The sequence below is a fragment of the Peromyscus maniculatus genome, chromosome 15 (assembly GCF_049852395.1).
Source record: "Peromyscus maniculatus bairdii isolate BWxNUB_F1_BW_parent chromosome 15, HU_Pman_BW_mat_3.1, whole genome shotgun sequence".
Classification (NCBI taxonomy): domain Eukaryota; kingdom Metazoa; phylum Chordata; class Mammalia; order Rodentia; family Cricetidae; genus Peromyscus; species Peromyscus maniculatus.
Genome location: NC_134866.1, coordinates 901,162 through 918,203, shown reverse-complemented (window position 1 = coordinate 918,203; position 17,042 = coordinate 901,162). Strand labels below are relative to the sequence as shown.

General features: G+C 47.1%; 1 protein-coding gene across 3 annotated transcripts in view; it reads left to right on the top strand.

The window, feature by feature from the left end:
- The first annotated feature begins 566 nt into the window (after positions 1-566).
- The window catches only part of Tert (telomerase reverse transcriptase), a 31,207-nt gene continuing 14,731 nt past the window's right edge, over positions 567-17,042 (top strand). The window contains exons 1-6 of one of the 3 annotated variants that reach the window (XM_076551659.1): positions 567-4,731; positions 5,236-6,547; positions 10,902-11,097; positions 12,147-12,327; positions 12,963-13,142; positions 13,834-13,992. In XM_076551659.1, coding sequence (XP_076407774.1) covers positions 5,353-6,547; positions 10,902-11,097; positions 12,147-12,327; positions 12,963-13,142; positions 13,834-13,992 — 1,911 coding nt within the window. In that variant the 5' untranslated portion in view covers positions 567-4,731; positions 5,236-5,352. Of the gene's footprint in view, positions 4,732-4,808; positions 5,134-5,235; positions 6,548-10,901; positions 11,098-12,146; positions 12,328-12,962; positions 13,143-13,833; positions 13,993-17,042 lie in introns of those variants that run through there. The other 2 variants (XR_006063842.2, XM_006990005.4) reach the window with 2 other exon arrangements.

The following is a 17,042-nucleotide window of genomic DNA, read 5'->3' as shown; positions in this document are numbered from 1 at the left end:
TGGTCTACAGCGTGAGATCCAGGAAAGGCGCAAAGCTACACAGAGAAACCCTATCTCGGAAAAAATTAAATAAATAAATAAATAAATAAATAAATAAATAAATAAATAAATAAATAAATAAAAAGAGGGACTTAGAAAAATATTTTCACCTGAGTTGAAAACAAAATACAAAAATTTAAAACACCTGTGTGCTAAGCTGAACATACAGCAGTCCGGTAATAGGGAAATTTGCTCTGCCTATACACTTCTGGCAGAAACTGAAAATGATTAAATGTCCAAGGCGTCTCTCTTGAACTAAAAAAGGACAAGGAAATGAACCCTGAGGTAAGTAGGATATAACAAAATAAGAACAGAATTCAAAGAAACAACAGAACACCTACATAGAAGCCCAGGACCCCCAACACTGGTTCTTTTGTTTGTTTGTTTGTTTGTTTTTCGAGACAGGGTTTCTCTGTGTAGCTTTGCTCCTTTCCTGGAACTCACTCTGTAGACCAGGCTGGCCTCGAACTCACAGAGATCCGCCTGCCTCTGCCTCCCGAGTGCTGGGATTAAAGGCGTGCGCCACCACTGCCCGGCCATCCAACACTGGTTCTTAAAGACGACCAAAAACTCCACTGCCATCCCAGCTCAGGAGGGTGAAGCAGAGAAGCCAGGTCACCAGGGTCTGCATAGTTGGCAGTAACAGTAGTGTATTGTGGGTAGCCTTGTGCCAGTCTCTCTGACAGTTCAGGCAAAATAGACAAATCCTTTGGCTCAGTCAGGTGACTTTGACCACCTTTCCTTTGAAACACTGGATCTACCATAAAAACCTCACAAGGAAGAAAAGCTCGGAGACGGCTCCTACTTCAGACGTGCCTCAATGTCAGAAATCAGCATCTCCCCTCACTCCACTCCTGAAAGCCTGGACACACGGGTAGGAGGGTGGCCGGCTGGCCGTGGCTTTCCTCTGGACGTGCCTTCGGTGGTCCCATCATCATGAGTTCCTCAAATCTGGGGGACTTCCTTGTTGAGAAGTCTATCTTCTTCCTGTCTGCATTTGGGATTTTCCTTTTTCACTGTGTAGTTCTTTTTGTTTCTTCTGGTTAGTAATAATAATAATAATAATAATAGTAATAGTAATAATAATGTATACATATCTGTCTTCAAAAATGGAAAAATTGTAGGCTGTTTTCCACATCTGTGCTTTCCTGGATGACCTTATCTTTTCATTTACTTCCATATTACCTGTTTTCTTTTAAGATAGCTACTTGATACCTGGTTCATTTGTTGAAACTTTTGTTCCTTCGACTTACATGATCATTTTATCTCTAGAAGCTCTATTTGCTTCTCTACATCTTCTGACCTGCTCTTTAGTTATATTCTATCTTCCTGATTTTGCATTCTAAACACAAACTTAAGTCATACTATGAATCAATTTCAGTACCTGGAATTTTACATCTAACAATACTATGGGGATTGTTGTGGGTACATTTTTCATTTCTTTTTTAAATTCATTCTTGTACTTTCTATGTTTGGACTTTTAAATTTTTGTTTTTTTAACTGGGGTAGTTCTACTTGGTAGCTCAGAATCACTTTGAACTCATGTCAATCCTGTTTGGGCTTCCTGAGTGCTGTGTGTTTGGAGGGTTTTTTGTTTTGTTTTTTGCTTCTATGTTCATATTTTGTTAAACTGTATGAATCCTAAAATCTAAAATGTGAAATGTTTGTTGTTATATTCCAGGAAGGACTTCAGGACTTAGCAGGGATCAGCATTGCTTTCAGAATCACACACACACACACACACACACACACACACACACACACACACACACACACACACACACACACACACCACTGTGGTGAAGCAGAAGCCATAGTATGAGGATCAGAAACCCAGAGTAAAAGGCTGGGAGGTGATGAGAGGATTCTGGTGGGTGTATTGAGCAGGATGGTAAGTACTCCCGTGTATCTTTCAAAGATATTTTCAGCTGCTCTTAAAGTGGCACGAAGGAATGAGCATTTAAGAACCTATTGCATCAATGGAAGAAGAGGTGGCAGTGGGGAGATGCAGCACGCAGGAGAAGCCAAGTCCTCTCGTCATGGTGGCTAGGTTTTCCTCTGCTCTTGAGCAGTAGCAGAGGTGCCTCCTCAAGAGAGGGATTAAGCATGTTCTTTAATTATTGAAAACCTGAACACTCTTTCCTCAAGTCAGAAGCCAGTGGCTTAGTCATTCACCTCTCCTTCCCTTTCCCTTGCTATTCATGATTACAAACAGCTCACATTGGATCTGATGATTTGCCCAGCCTGGAAGAAACCTCTCTTCTGAAGGGCTTCACAGACACCCCATCCTCTGAGAAAGGACTACATAGGCTAGCCAGCTATGTGCTTATAACAGGAGCAATTAAGAAACTTAATTCCATAAGCAAATACAACCTTTCCAAGTCCAAGTGGATGAATTTATCTTACTGTTTTCTTAAATTTCATCAAATAACTTCCAAGGTCTCGAAAATCCAAAGATGTAAAAAAGGAACTGAGCTCTGTTTGCCAAGCCATGAAGATTAAATAACGACATTCAAAGAGATTTTTGCGCCCTAAGTACTTTTTATTGGTTTTCATGCCATTTAATGTGCAAGATGAAGCAAACAGATGGAAGTGGTGTCAGCATGGGTTACGGTGGCAGTTGTGAGGGACTGGCACTGAGAAAACAGGACAGGGTAATCTATCCCAAGAAGAGACCAAGCTGGTCAGTGCAGGGCTCCCAAGTCCAGGTGCTGTCTGTGATACCAGGGATTCACAGCTGCTGGGCCTATAAAAGTGCATGGTGGCATCCGTTCACATGCTTCCTGAGCTCTTTGATGTTGATGAAATAAATAATAGGTATGAAATTTCTGTGTCAGTGACAAACTCTGTAAATGAAAATTATTGTTCTAAGTCATAAATCAGTATTCCAGTGATTCCTGAACATGACAAGCTACGGCAGAACAGCCTCACATCCAGAGCTTTACCCGGATTCCAGATGGGGAGAATCCAGTGGGAGTCACTTGCTGCCAGCAGGTTGGAGTAACAGACCAGAGCATGACAGGTCCCCAGGGATATCCTACCTAGATGCTTCTCCCTATATAGGTAGGGACCCTTGGGGTCCTCTCCTCTACCTCCTTCCCTACAGGGTTTCTAACCTCTATCACCTGCTGTCTCTGGGATAGCTTCTGGGTGCAGCCCTCCCCAAAGAGCCTCTGCCTGGTCTAGCATCTATGAGAACAGGTTTCTAAAGCAGGCCTGTTACAAGTATGCTCTCTCTTTGTTCCCTGGTTCCATCATAGCTCATGGACAGCTTCTACATGTGTTTTCTGCTTTGCTTTCTTCTAGTCTGATTTTATTTTATTTATTCTGGGACTTGAACCCAGGGCATCATGTATAGTCAGCAGATGCTCCTCTTCTTTGTTTTTTGAGCAGGGTCTCACTTGGCACAAGTGGACCTTAAACTCTGTGTAGCTGGCCTGGGTTTGAATGCCTCATCATCCTCCTGCCTCCACCTCCCAGGAGCTAGAATTACAATGATGCACCACCATCCCCAGCTATATTCTCATTTTTGAAACTGTTTTCAATGCTGGTTTCTTTTGGGAGCCACACTAAAGTAACTTTGTTGTTGGCACAAATTACTTAGTTCAGTCCCAAATCTCCTAGGTAGCAGTACTCAGCAATCCTCAAAAACACCCCTCAAAGAGGCTGAGGCCCACTAAATGGACTTCTAAAATAGCACCTGTAATCCCGAGCATTTACAAGGCGGCAGACCTCCTACAAGGGAGTAAATATGAAAAAGCGCCTGTCGGGAAGGCTCGAGGCCTGTTCAAATGCTAGGTCGGTGGACAGAAGCAATTTCCTCAGAAAGCTGAAGGCACCAAAGGTTAGATTTGTTAGCATTTCAGTGTTTGCCAAATTCAGCTACTGTGAAGACCACGGATTCCCTGTTTCCCGGCGCTTCAAACTTCACCAGCCCCTAGCTATGACTCTGGGTAGGGTCACTACTTATGTCGCCTACCCCTAGTGCGCCGCCCTTCTCCCCGCACCCCCCACTCCCACTGTCAAGTATAGTTACAGCTGCCAGCCTCGAGTTAGATGGGCGGCTGTTTTGAGGTCGAGGTCTCTGCTTTGGCTATGTGCACACTCAGCGCCCTTGGTCAGTGACCCGGGTCTCGCTACCGTGTGTGAATGGGAGATGACCAATAGCTCTGGACCCTGGTGGGTGAACGCCGCTGTGACGGTGAGAAAAGCGGACGCACAGCTTCACCTGGTCCCCCTCCTTTGGTGATGGATGTTAACGGAACCTATTTGGGAGCTGGGCTTATGGCAGGACCACAATAAAGCTTTAAGAACCTGTACAGTAGAATTCCTGCCGTAATTATGAAGCCTGACTGGAAAGAACTGCGACTGCCACCACCCACTGTCGGCACCAAACTCGAAGGCGGCGGCAGCCTGCTCTGGAGCAGGGTGGGCCTTAGGTCCCTCTGCCTACGCAACCTTCAATAAATCAAGGACAGGTGTCTTTGCTTGCGACTCCGCCCCAGTCTAGACTACTGGGACCCCCAGCTCGGAGCGAAAAGGCGACCGAAAAGCTTTCTGTGGAGGGCAACCCTTTGTGACCGCGCCTCCCTCTGTTACTCCTACATTTCCTGCAACCACTGAACTCGGCTGGGAGAACACGCCTGGTCGGTAGTCTTAAGCGCCAACTGTGGGACCACCGACAGAAAAGAGGTATTGGTGCAGCCCCGCCCCTTCCGCTACCATGCTTGGTCCGCTTGGATTCCGCCCCTTCCTCCGTCCGACCCCGCCTTCTTCCGCCGCGGGCTCTCCATGTCCGGTATCCCCACGCTTTTCTGAGCGCAGCCCTTTATCGAAGTTCCCGCACGTGGGAGGCCCGGCCGGACCTTGAGCGCGATGCCGCGCGCGCCCCGTTGCCGGGCCGTGCGCTCTCTGTTGCGCAGCCAATACCGTGAGGTCCTGCCGCTGGCAGTCTTCTTGCGGCGCCTGGGGCTTGAGGGCAGTAAACTTGTACAACCCGGGGACCCAAAGGCCTTCTGCACGTTGGTGGCCCACTGCCTAGTGTGTGTGCCCTGGGGCTCGCAGCCTCCACCTGCTGGCCTTTCCTTCCACCAGGTGGGCCTCCGGGTGGGATCCCTGTGGGTCGGGGGCGGAGAGCCGGGAGGACGCGCAACAGCGCTCCTAGCTCACGTGTTAAGTCCTTCTTCTTAACCTTAGGTGTCATCCCTGAAGGAGCTGGTGGCCAGAGTCGTGCAGAGACTCTGCGAGAAAGGCGAGAGGAACGTACTGGCTTTTGGCTTCACACTGCTTAACGGGCCCCAAGGCGGGCCTCCCATGGCCTTCACAACCAGCGTGCGCAGCTACTCGCCCAACTCGGTAACTGATAGTCTGCGCGTCAGTGGTGCATGGATGCTTCTGCTGAGCCGAGTGGGCGACGACCTACTGGTCTACCTGCTGGCGCACTGTGCACTCTACCTGCTGGTGGCCCCGAGCTGTGCCTATCAGGTGTGCGGCCCACCTCTGTACCAAGTCTCTGCCACTGCGAATACCAGGCTTGCTGTGCCCCTCAGCTACAGGCCCACACGACCAGTGGGTAGGAATTTTACTAATCTTGGATCCACACACCGGGTCAGGAACAGCAGTCACCAGGAAGCATGGAAACCTCTGGTCTTGCCATCTCGAGGTGCGAAACGGCATCTCAGCATCACTGATAAAAGTGTGCCTTCATCTAAGAAGGCCAGGCGTGATCTGGCCCTGAGACTGGAGAAGGGACCTGATAGGCAGGCAGTTCCAACCCCATCAGACCCAAGTTCTGCTGAGACCCCCACAGTGCCTACTAGTAGAGCTACCAAGGAAGACTTGTCTTCCAGAGGAAAGGCACCTGGCCTGAATCTCTCTGGGTCGGTGTGCTCTAAGCACAAGCCCAGTTCCACATCCCAGCAGTCACCACTATGCCAAGAAGCCTTTCAGCTCAGACCATTTACTGAGACCAAACGCTTCCTCTACTCCAGGGGAGGTTACCGAAAGAGGCTGCACCGCTCGTTTCTACTCAACAACCTCCAGCCAAGCTTGACTGGGGCCAGGAAACTGGTGGAGATCATCTTTCTAGGTGTGAGGCCTGGACCACTCTGTGGGACACGCCGCCTCTCCAGGCGCTATTGGCAGATGCGACCCATATTCCAGCAGCTGCTTGTGAACCATACAAGGTGCTCATATGTCAAACTCCTCAAGTCACATTGCAGGTTTCGGGCAGCAACCGACCAGGTGGCAGATGCCTTGGACACCAGCCCATCGCACCTCATTGATTTGCTCCGCCTGCACAACAGTCCCTGGCAGGTATATGGTTTCCTGCGGGCCTGTATCCGAAAGCTGGTGCCTTCAGGTCTCTGGGGTACCAGGCACAACGAGCGCCGCTTCTTTAAGAACGTGAAGCAGTTCATCTCCTTGGGGAAGTATGGCAAGCTCTCACTGCAGGAGCTGATGTGGAAGATGAGGGTAGAGGACTGCCTCTGGCTTCGCAGCAGTCCAGGTGAGCAGGGCTGGTCTCCAGCTGAATGCAGTAGGGGCCCAGAAAAGGGAGACGATGAATGCCAAGAGCCCCAGCCCTCAGTGGCGCCGTGGATTTATGCAGTCAATGGTTGGGCAAGTTCCATCTGATTTATCTCTGACTCCAAGCTCCCTCCAGCCCAGTTTGTGCTAACCAAGATTCTTGTCCAAGTCCTGGGCCAGGCAGGTTCTCAGTGCTGGGGACACTGTGGTGAACAGATAAGCAGGTGGGGTGCATAATGGATAGAAATCCAGTGAGAGCTCCTCCATGTTATTCGTGATCCCCTCATGGAACAGTGCCTTGATGATAACAATGTCAAGTCAGCCCGGGAACCCATTTGTCCTGGTGGGAAGTGAGGCTCCCGAGGTTTAAGGGTTCTTGGGGTTCACTTAAGTGCAGATGTACACTTGAGCTATAATGGTGCAGCTACTCAGTCCAAAAAGGGTAGAGTTGAGGGAGGAGAAATAAATGAAAGACTTCCTACAGCGAAGATCCCTGTCCCATCTTAGGTATGGGAAGGGACCCGAGAAAGGAGAGCCAAGCCTGCTGCATAAAGGGGGCCTGTTTGTGTAACTTGGGGGTTGTAGAGCCAGGACTTCTGTGACCTCCCTTGCCTGGTTTAATGTTGAAGTTGGCCCATCCTAGCCAACCCTCCTGTCATCAATCTGCATGTATGGAAGGGACCACATTCCCTATCCTGTTCTCCCCTCTCCCAAACTCCTAGGATATTTACAGCTTATGGGGAAAAGATGGCAGAGCCATGTTTACCCACTGTGGATGATCCTTGGGAGCTCCAACATGAGCCTTTAAAAATACATACCTGGCTCTCCCAACTGCAGCACAGAGCCTCTGTGGCCTTTGTAAGTCATCCTGCCTGACGGACACTGTCATTCCTATACAGCTCCGGGCTCCCTGACCCCCAGCTGTCAGTATCTGTTGCCCAGGGTTACCGAGACATCTCTAGAGGAAAGGAGATACACAGCCCCTCACACATCCTAAGGCAGAGATAGCAACTCTCCTTATTCTGGACACAAGCTGCTGCTTGCTTAGATCGGACTCTGCCCAGATCCAGCCTTATGATTGCTTTTCCAGATGTGTTTGAACATGTCTCTTCTGCTTCAAGAACCCTTTGACCTTCGGTTTCTCTGGACTTTTCTTTAGAACTTTATTCCTACCTCTTCAGGTTTTTGTTGTTGTTTTCTGTCATTACGAGTTGGGTGTTTGGCTACACATTTCCTTCTGGATACTGCCTTAGCTGTACCTCGTGCTTCCATGTGTGGTAATTTTGGTATCAGTGGTTTGGAGGCATTTCCCACCTTCCATTGTTTTTGGTGTGTTTTGTTGTTGTTGTTTTGATGTATTTATAACCTGGGATTTTTTTTTAATTCCAAATGTGTGAAATATTTTGAATTTTCCTTTTAAATTGACTTTGAACTCTGGTGTTACAGTCTGTATGATACCAGTTATTTGAAGGTGCTGAAATCTTGCACTTCGGCACAGCCAGTTTTCCTAAGTTCATGGTATTTCTGAATCCTGAGGTTTTTGTGTTCACTATGTCAGGTATATACAGGAAACATGCACATCCTTCCAGGCCGTGAAATAGGAAGAGAGGTGGATACCTCTGTCTCTAACGGGACAACAATTTCTTCTTGTTCTGGTGGTATTCATATGCAACATTGTTAAGTGTATGGACTAGTTATAAGTTTTTATTTATTTTATTTGTTTGAGACAAGGCCTTACTATCTAGTCCTAGCTGGCCTGTAACTTGTTTGTAGACAAGGCTGACCTTGAACTCACAGAGATCTGCCACACCCAGCTGGAATTTTTATCTTTCTAATTAGAGAATCTTTGATTGCCAGGATAGTATATCTGTAGTGATTTTTTTTTAAATGTAAAGTTTTGTTTTGTTTTTTTCTGAGACAGGTTTTCACTAAGTTGCTCGGGCTGCCCTCAGATTTGCAGCCCTGTTTCCTGCCTCAGCTTCCAGGGAAGCGGATTGCAGGTGTGTAAGCCCGCTTGGTAGCTGTTTGTCAGCTGCTCAGACTGACTGAACTGGGCTTGCTTTGGTGTCTTTGCTGTGTCTCTTTTCTTCCTCTAAGTTTTGCTTTCTTCACATTCTTATAGTTGAGATGGATCTTTTCCACAGCATGCAAGCGAACGTCTCATATACGGCCAGGCCAGCCTGACAGTTGTCACTCCGCTGGAAGCCGAGCTTGCTTGCTTCCTTTCTTTCAAGAAGAAATGTGTCTGAATGTGCTGCTTCTGTTATTTCCAGTTTGCTATCACCAGTTCTAATTTTTTTTATGTGTGTGGGGGTTATGCTTGTGTGTCTGTGTACCTCTTGAATGCCAAGGACCCACGGAAGCCAGAAGAGAGCATTGGATTCCTTGATGGAATTACAGACGATTGAGAGCCACCGTGTGGATGCTGGGAATCAAACCCTAGTCCTCTGAAAAAGCAGCTAGTGTCTTCACAGCTGAGCCATTTCTTTTGGGACAGGGTTTCTCTGTGTAGCTTTGCGCCTTTCCTGAAACTCGCTTTGGAGACCAGGCTGACCTTGAACTCACAGAGATCCACCTGCCTCTGCCTCCCGAGTGCTGGGATTAAAGGCGTGCACCACCACGCCCGGCTACAGCTGAGCCATTTCTTCAGCCCATTTGCTCTTGACTCTTGCTGCACCCCACCCCACCCCCATGTCTTGCTGTCTGAGTGATTGTAAAGTGCCTTTCCTTGCTCACGTGTCTTTACTCTGTTTTCACGTTTGAGAGAGAAGTTCTGTGCACTGCTCTTTGCCGGCGGTCACCTGACATTTGAGCCTTGATGTGCTTGAACTCTGGTCAGCATTTCCACTAGCTTCCTGTCTCTCTGCTGATTTAGCTCTGCCTTCAGTCTCTCTACTCCCAAGTTAAACATCATTTTTTTTTAGCTTTATTTATTTATTATGTACACAGAAGAGGGTGCCAGATCTCATTAGAGATGGTTGTGAGCCACCATGTGGTTGCTGGGAATTGAACTCAGGACCTCTGGAAGAGCAGTCGGTGCTCTTAACCTCTGAGCCATCTCTCCAGCCCCATTCTTGTTTTTTGAGGCCACTGCTTATTTAGTTTTAAACTTCCACACCATTTTCTACATTTATTTGTTTTTAATGATTATTTTATGTATATGAGTGTTTTGCCTGAATGTATGTATGTGTACCATGCCATCCATGCCTGGCGCTGGAGCAGACCAGATGAGGGTGTCAGATCTCACAGAACTAGAGTTACCATGTGGATGCTGAGAAAAAAAACTGAGAACCTCTGCAAGAGCAGCCAGTGCTCTTAACCACTGAGGTATCTCTCCAGCCCCTGAGTCCTTCTTTCTCTGTTCATTCTATCTTCTGTCTTGTCCCTCCTTCTGGGATTCCCCTTCTCCTGCACAAGTTTCCCTCGTGGTCATCACTGCTGGTAAACCCAGCTTTATCTGGATAAAGCAGGCCCCCATGGTATCTGGAGATCTTCAGAGGTCCTCAGAAGGACAGCTATCATAGCCCATGGTGCACTGAACCCACATGTCTAGAGTGACAATAAGAGTAGCCTGTTCTCTGCTTGGCCCTGCATGTCTCTGAACTGCGCTGCTCAGTGGCAGTGAGTGTGTGGTCTGTGACCCTGTAGAACAGCCTCAGTACCCATTGAAGTTTGTCTGTGCATGTGTGTGGAGGCCTGAGGTTGACATCAGGAGTCATCTTTAATCACCTGGAGTCGCTGATTCAGATAGGATCCATTTGTCTTTGCATCCTTAGCACTGAGATCACAGGCCCAAGTCCCCACAGCTAGCTTTTATAACATGGGTTCTGATGATGAGACTCGGTTTCCATGCCTCTAGAGCAAGCACTTTACCAACTAAACAGTGTCCCTAATCCCTATCTGAAGACATTCTTAGCTTTAGAGTTGGTAGAAACTAGGGTCTGCAAAGTCAGTCCATCCCAAAAGATTCACTGGATAGCCACCAAGGTGCTAGGTCAGATGCAGAAGTTGGAAGTGAATGGCTGTTGGGGAAAGACGACTAGAGCACCTCACGCTCAGTCAGCAGCATTTCCTCTCTAGTCATGGTGATGGGCCTGCCGGATCCCATCACTGACAGGGCTTCGTCGGGGACTCTAGTTTACAACATGCTTTAAAAAGAAAGCACACACACAAAAAGGTTAAACTAGTTTATTGATATATTTATTATATTTATCTAATATATTTTATTAGAACCCCAGGTGTTAGAACCCTAACACCTTGTGGGCTCATTTTGGGGTCCCATGGCTTCCATGCTGGGGGGTAAGTCATGGGTGTTGAATATCTACTATTTTCAGGAAAGAGCCGTGTCCCAGCTGAAGAGCACCGTATGAGGGAAAGGATCCTGGCTATGTTCCTGTTCTGGCTGATGGACACATACGTGGTAGAGCTGCTTAGGTCATTCTTTTACATCACAGAGACCACATTCCAGAAGAACCAGCTCTTTTTCTACCGTAAGAGTGTGTGGAGCAAGCTGCAGAGCATTGGAGTCAGGTACCACACAGGATCTCTGATATCCGTGTCTGCTGTTTACATACACAGACTCCAACAGTGTATGGCACCTGCTAGCCTGCCCATGGACCTTCAAGACAGACTCCATGTAGTCATGGACTGGAGATCCTGCTTTCTTGCCTGTAAAATCCTAAGTTGGACCTGTACCATCCATAGGATCCCTAGCGTAGGAGGAATTCATACCAAACAGGGCAAAGCAGCTACCTGTTTGGTACATGGGTCAGATGGGTTCAACCTTATGTTCACCCCGGAAGGAAATACCTGTGAGGAGCCTCCTCAGTGGGAAACCACAAAGGGTCCACCCTGAGAGCTGGCAGGGGCTCTGAGTGGCTGAGGTTCTTTGCTTATTGAGCTGGGATTTGCTGTTCCAGTGGAAGGAACACAGGCCAAGCTGGGGAGGCAGAGTAGATGGCAGGCAAGGCCTACGGAGAGCAGACTATCATGTTAACCAAGGTTTCTCTGGGTAGCCCTGGCTGTCCTGAAACTAGCTCTGTAGAACAGGCTGGCCTTGAACTCAGAGATACCCCTGCTTCTGCCTCCTGAGCACTGGGATTAAAGGTGTGTGCCTTCACCACCCAGCTCTATGTTTCATGAGGTCCACCCTACCTATGTATTACTTGTGCTTGTGGGATCCTTAGCAGCCATCACAGGGCTTCCTGAGCACTTTGGCACACATGACCTGGGGCGGGCAGGGATGCTTTTTGCTTTCACACCTGTATCTAAGCCAGGATATCCATACAGTGCAGCAGATTGCTTCAAAAGTATCCTGGCCAACTGGACCACCCCAAGAAGGGAATACTGAGGGTAGACTATGGGGCCAGATGTCCCAGGTGCCCACACAGCTACATCAACATACCCTGTTCAGACAGTTCTGGGGGTTGCCTAGTTGGTGTGGGTTGCTGTGATCCCGGATGTAGCCCCACAGCATGGCGAACTGTCAAATGACCCAAGTTCCTAACCACCCTGATGGGATGTGTCTCTTGAGTTTACCACATGCTCATGTCGTAACTCCACAATGCTCTCTGTAACAGGCAACACCTTGAGAGAGTCCAGCTGCGGGAGCTGTCGCAAGAGGAGGTCAGGCGGCACCAGGAGGCCTGGCCAGCCATGCCCATCTGCAGACTGCGTTTCATCCCCAAGCCCAGTGGTCTCCGGCCCATTGTGAACATGAGTTTTAGCATGGGCACCAGAGCCTTTGGCAAAGAGAAGCAGGTGACTGCACTTGGCTCCTGTACTGTGGTTGAGCCTATGCTCTGACTTACGCAAAGGCTCATGAAGTTCTAAGCCCTGGGTAGACAGAAGAGGGCGGAGGAGGACATGATTGTTCCTGAGTCCAAAAATTCAGCATATGGGAAGGCCCCAGAGATGGGAGATGGTCTCAAGAGCCAGCGGGCTTGGGACATTAACCTTGGAGGTACCTCAGGGATCCCGTCACATAGGGTAGACACTATATGGCCTCCATGCTAGAGGCCAAAGTAACCATGGAGCAGCTGCCTCCCACAGCTGGATATCCATAACAGCTCTGACCCCTCCCAGTGCCTAGGTAAGGTGTGTGGAGTGACTTTGTCCTTAGTAATGCCTCAGAGGACAAAGTAAAGCTATTGATGCCTGGAGGACCTTTATGAGTGAAGGTGATCCTGAGGACATGTCTCCGGAAGGCAGTGCCCTTGGTGGTGGGTGAGAACAGGTTGGGGCAGGTTGGGTGAGTGTCCCAAATGCAGTCAAGTGACTTAGTGGGATAAGTCTTCCAAGGCTCTGGACTACAGGAGTCTGTTCTGAGAAATCAGGGTGCTCTGGGACAGTCTGCCAGGTCCCTTTCTAATGTGTCTTCTGTGGCCCTGGCCCAGGCCCAGCATTTCAGCAAACGTCTCAAGACTCTGTTCAGCGTGCTCAACTATGAACGGAAAAAACATCCTAACCTTCTGGGGGCTTCTGTACTGGGCTTGAATGACATCTACAGGACCTGGCGGACATTCGTGCTGCGTGTGCGCGCTCTGGACCCGGCACCCAGGATGTACTTTGTTAAGGTGGTCATTTGGACTCCTGTCCATCACATTTGCTCTCGTGGTCTGGGCTCTAGGGACCTCCTTGGAGCAGCCAACACTGGGTGACCCTGTTGTAGGCTCAAGCTGGTGACTGAGAGTGTTGGCCTGCTGCCACACGTAGGCCAAGGATGCCATGGCCTTCCATTCTCTTAGGAGCAGGGGGACCCCATTCTTCTGGGATAACCAGCTCCCAGAATAGCCTTGAGCTCTGTATGGGTTCCCTGGACAGTGCACTCCCAACTCCTCTGGGACCTGTCCTGCAGGAGAATCCCACTGGATGCTGAGTCCCATTCAGAGAAGTAGCCATGCTTGACTCGACCACCAGGGCCTGGATGCTTCAGTGTCTTAGTTAGGCAGGGGCCCTTGTAGGCTCTAGGGCTCTGCAAGGAGAATGTAGGCTTTTCTTGTCCTAGGGTCCTCAGTCTGGGGTAATGGGCTAGAGAGGAATGTAGGCTTGCTATGCCCCAGGGTCCTTTGTCTGGAACAGGAAATTTGTGGGATAGGCATGTGTGGCTAGGCTGGTACAGGAGCATGGAGTATCTTTCTTGCATTTTTCTCTGTCTCCTGCAGGTTTGCTTAAAAATGGTTGGAACCCAGATACTAAAGACAGAGCCAGCAGGACCTCTGGGCCTGGGCCCAACCATACTTAGTAGTGTTCATGTGTGTTCCACAGGCAGATGTGACTGGGGCATATGACGCCATCCCCCAGGACAAGCTTGTGGAGGTTGTTGGCAATATGATCAGACACTCAAAGAACACGTACTGTATCCGCCAGTATGCAGTGGTCCGAAAAGGTTGCCAAGGCCAAGTCTACAAGTCCTTTAGGAAACAGGTAAGGCCATTGTGGACTTTTACCTATGCTGTGAGCATGTTGGTGGCACAGGCTTCTCATGCCATGACTATCTGGGATCTGTCAGGGACAGAGTGAGGCTGTGACAGGTCCACATTTCTGGCATGTTCGTACCAGGGCCTGTCCATGGTGCCAGTGATCATTTGTCTAACCCCAGCCTGCCTCCCTCTACAGGACTCCCAGTGGAGCTTATATATATCTGCAACTATCTGCAGTATCTAACCCAATATCTGCAACTATCCTCCCACGCTCTGGGACAGCTTGTTTGTTTCCACATCCAGTGTCCTCCTCAGTAGGCAGGTGGGGCCTGCAGGTTTAAAAGTAGAGGAATTTGCACAGAGTTCAGGCCTGAGAGAGGTGCAAGGTGACTTCCTTTCCCTGTATGTAGGACACACAAGATTCCCAGGCAAACTTTAACTATACATGCGTGATATATGCAGTGGCCAAGTGGCTTCTGCACCAAGGGCATATTCATAATTACTACACCCAGACGATTCCTTCCCTGCTCTGGCCAGAGCACCCATCATGGTGCCTCTGTAGAGGCTAGAGGACAATGTGTGGGAGTTAGTTTTCTCCGTCCACTACGTGGATCTGGGGATTGAACTTAGGTCATTAGGCTTGGTGGTAGGTGTTTTTCCTTGCTGGGCCATCACACCAACCCCAAGTAAACACCTGAAGTTAAGCATTTCTCTTTCAGAGCCCTCAAGTAGTACTGTACTGTGGGGCGTTTACCCACCACCCCCACAGCTTCCCAGAGTTTTCTTGAGTGCGAGCAGCAGGAAATATTAGATAGAAGGATTTATAGCGGAGAGTCTTGCGGAGATAAACAGATAGAAAATAAAGGATAGCCTCGAGAGGGCCTGGAACCTATTCCAACGGGCCCGGACTGTCTCTGGTCCAGGGTTTTTATAGAGACGCCAAGGGGTGGAGCAAAAGACCTCCTCCCCCAGCACAGCCAAGTGCAGACCATCTCAGACACCTGCACTCAGGCCCGTGGTCCTGATCATCCTCTATTTGGACCTGCTGGGTAAAGCCACGAGGAACCCCAGAACGGGCTCCCACAGGTCCCCCCTTCTTAATATATAAAAAAATAACTATTAATGGCTTACAGCAATCTCCATAGCTGTTACACCTCCCAGTATGGGAGTAGAGGATGATATAGATGGCATTTCTCTTTTGAATTAGTCCAAGGTGACTACAGCAGTCTTAGCTGCCTCAAGCCCTTTCTAAACCAAAACTCGGTGACTACAAACTTAAAGAATCCCTTAGCTTCATCATTACCATTAACAGGTTAACATAAATGTTGCTATACATAGTCACAATTCTCTCAATCTTACAACTCAAAGCAAACTCTTAACAGAACCATTAGAATTAGCATATATGGTGCTATATATAGTTAACAATTTTCTCCGTCTTACAACTTTAACTCACTCATTTGAATTTTCTTGTTAACAGAACATAGGAAAAACTTCGATGTATTCACATCAAACTTAAACATTTCCTCAATTCCACAAAGCCAGGGTGCATTAATATCAATAGGTTTCTGCGAACATAATTCAATCTCATAGCTCCTCCTTTTCTTTATAATTTTTAAACAAAAACTCAAACCTAGTTAGAGGAACCCAAACTTATATGTTTAAACAGTTTCATTTGTAACACAAAACCAGTTCCATAAGTAATTCCATTTTTACATAAACAGTTCCACAAAACAATTCATAAATCACCAGTTAATAAAGCATATATGCATACACAAAACTGCATCTTGATTCTAAGTAGAAATACATTTCTTCGTTTAAACAGTTTCATTTTTAACCCAATTCCAGAAAACTGTTCCTAGGTCATTACTATAAGTAAGCTCAAAATTGTCCCATTGCAATGAAATCTCTATTGTTCATTTCATTTAAGTACCAAAATTCAAATGATAAATATTGGTACTAGTCTTCCAAATTTGAAGAAATCCATAACCAAAATGTTTTTGTAATTTTATCTCATTTTAAGTTCAAAAAGTTTAAACAAGAAAATTCTGGTATCAGACTTTCACTTCCAAATATGAAGAGACATTTTACAACCAAGACTTTTTGCAGTTAACAATTTTAGTTCAAACAAGCGTCTCTGCAACTTTTGTTCTCACAGACAGACCTTTTTAGTTCTAGTAATATTTTAAACCGCACCGTTTTTGCTGTTAGCTCAGGTTTTTCTGTGCTGTATTGATATTCCACGGATCTCAGCTGCGGATGCCTTGTGCTGGTTCTGGCGTCCGCCATTCTTAGCTTCTTAGCGGCTTCTGGAGCTTTTGAAATCATTTCGACTGCCTACTTTGCAGTCTACTAGGACACTATCTCCTGTGTCTCAGGTGTTTTCACCATATACATTAATAGACTCCCACTTAACATTTACACTTTTTCACAAACTCACATATAACATTTTTTTTTGCCTTGCAAAGCATTTAGACTCATATTCAACATTTACACGTTTTTACAAACTCACATACAACATATTAGCATCTACTTATTTATACTTTATAGAACTACTTTAGCAAATATATTTCCTATTAATTCTTATATACTTATCTTATTTCTTATTTAAACTTACATTTACAACTAGCATCTTACAAGCTTATTACTACATGTCTTAAGACTACCTTAGATACTTCTTACAAGCTTATATTCTTAAAGGAACTCTATTGATCTATTTTACAAACTTATATAGGCTACCATTAGCATATATCTAACTTAGCAAACACCTAAAGATTTCTTAACACAGATCTAACAAGACAGAATTTTACAAACTCACATATCTTATTTTCGTCTTTCTACTTCTTACTCTTAATTATTATCACCATCTATCAGAAAGATTCTCTTAACTAGACAGGAAGTACGTACATCATTTCTAAAGTTTACAGTTTATAGTCAGCTTTGCTATAAAGCACTGGGATTTAGTGAGTGTTGTCATTATAGAGTTGTGATACTTGTTGCTAGGGGATTGTAACATTCTCAGGACAAAGCCACACTCCAAAGTTGCCAGATCTCTCA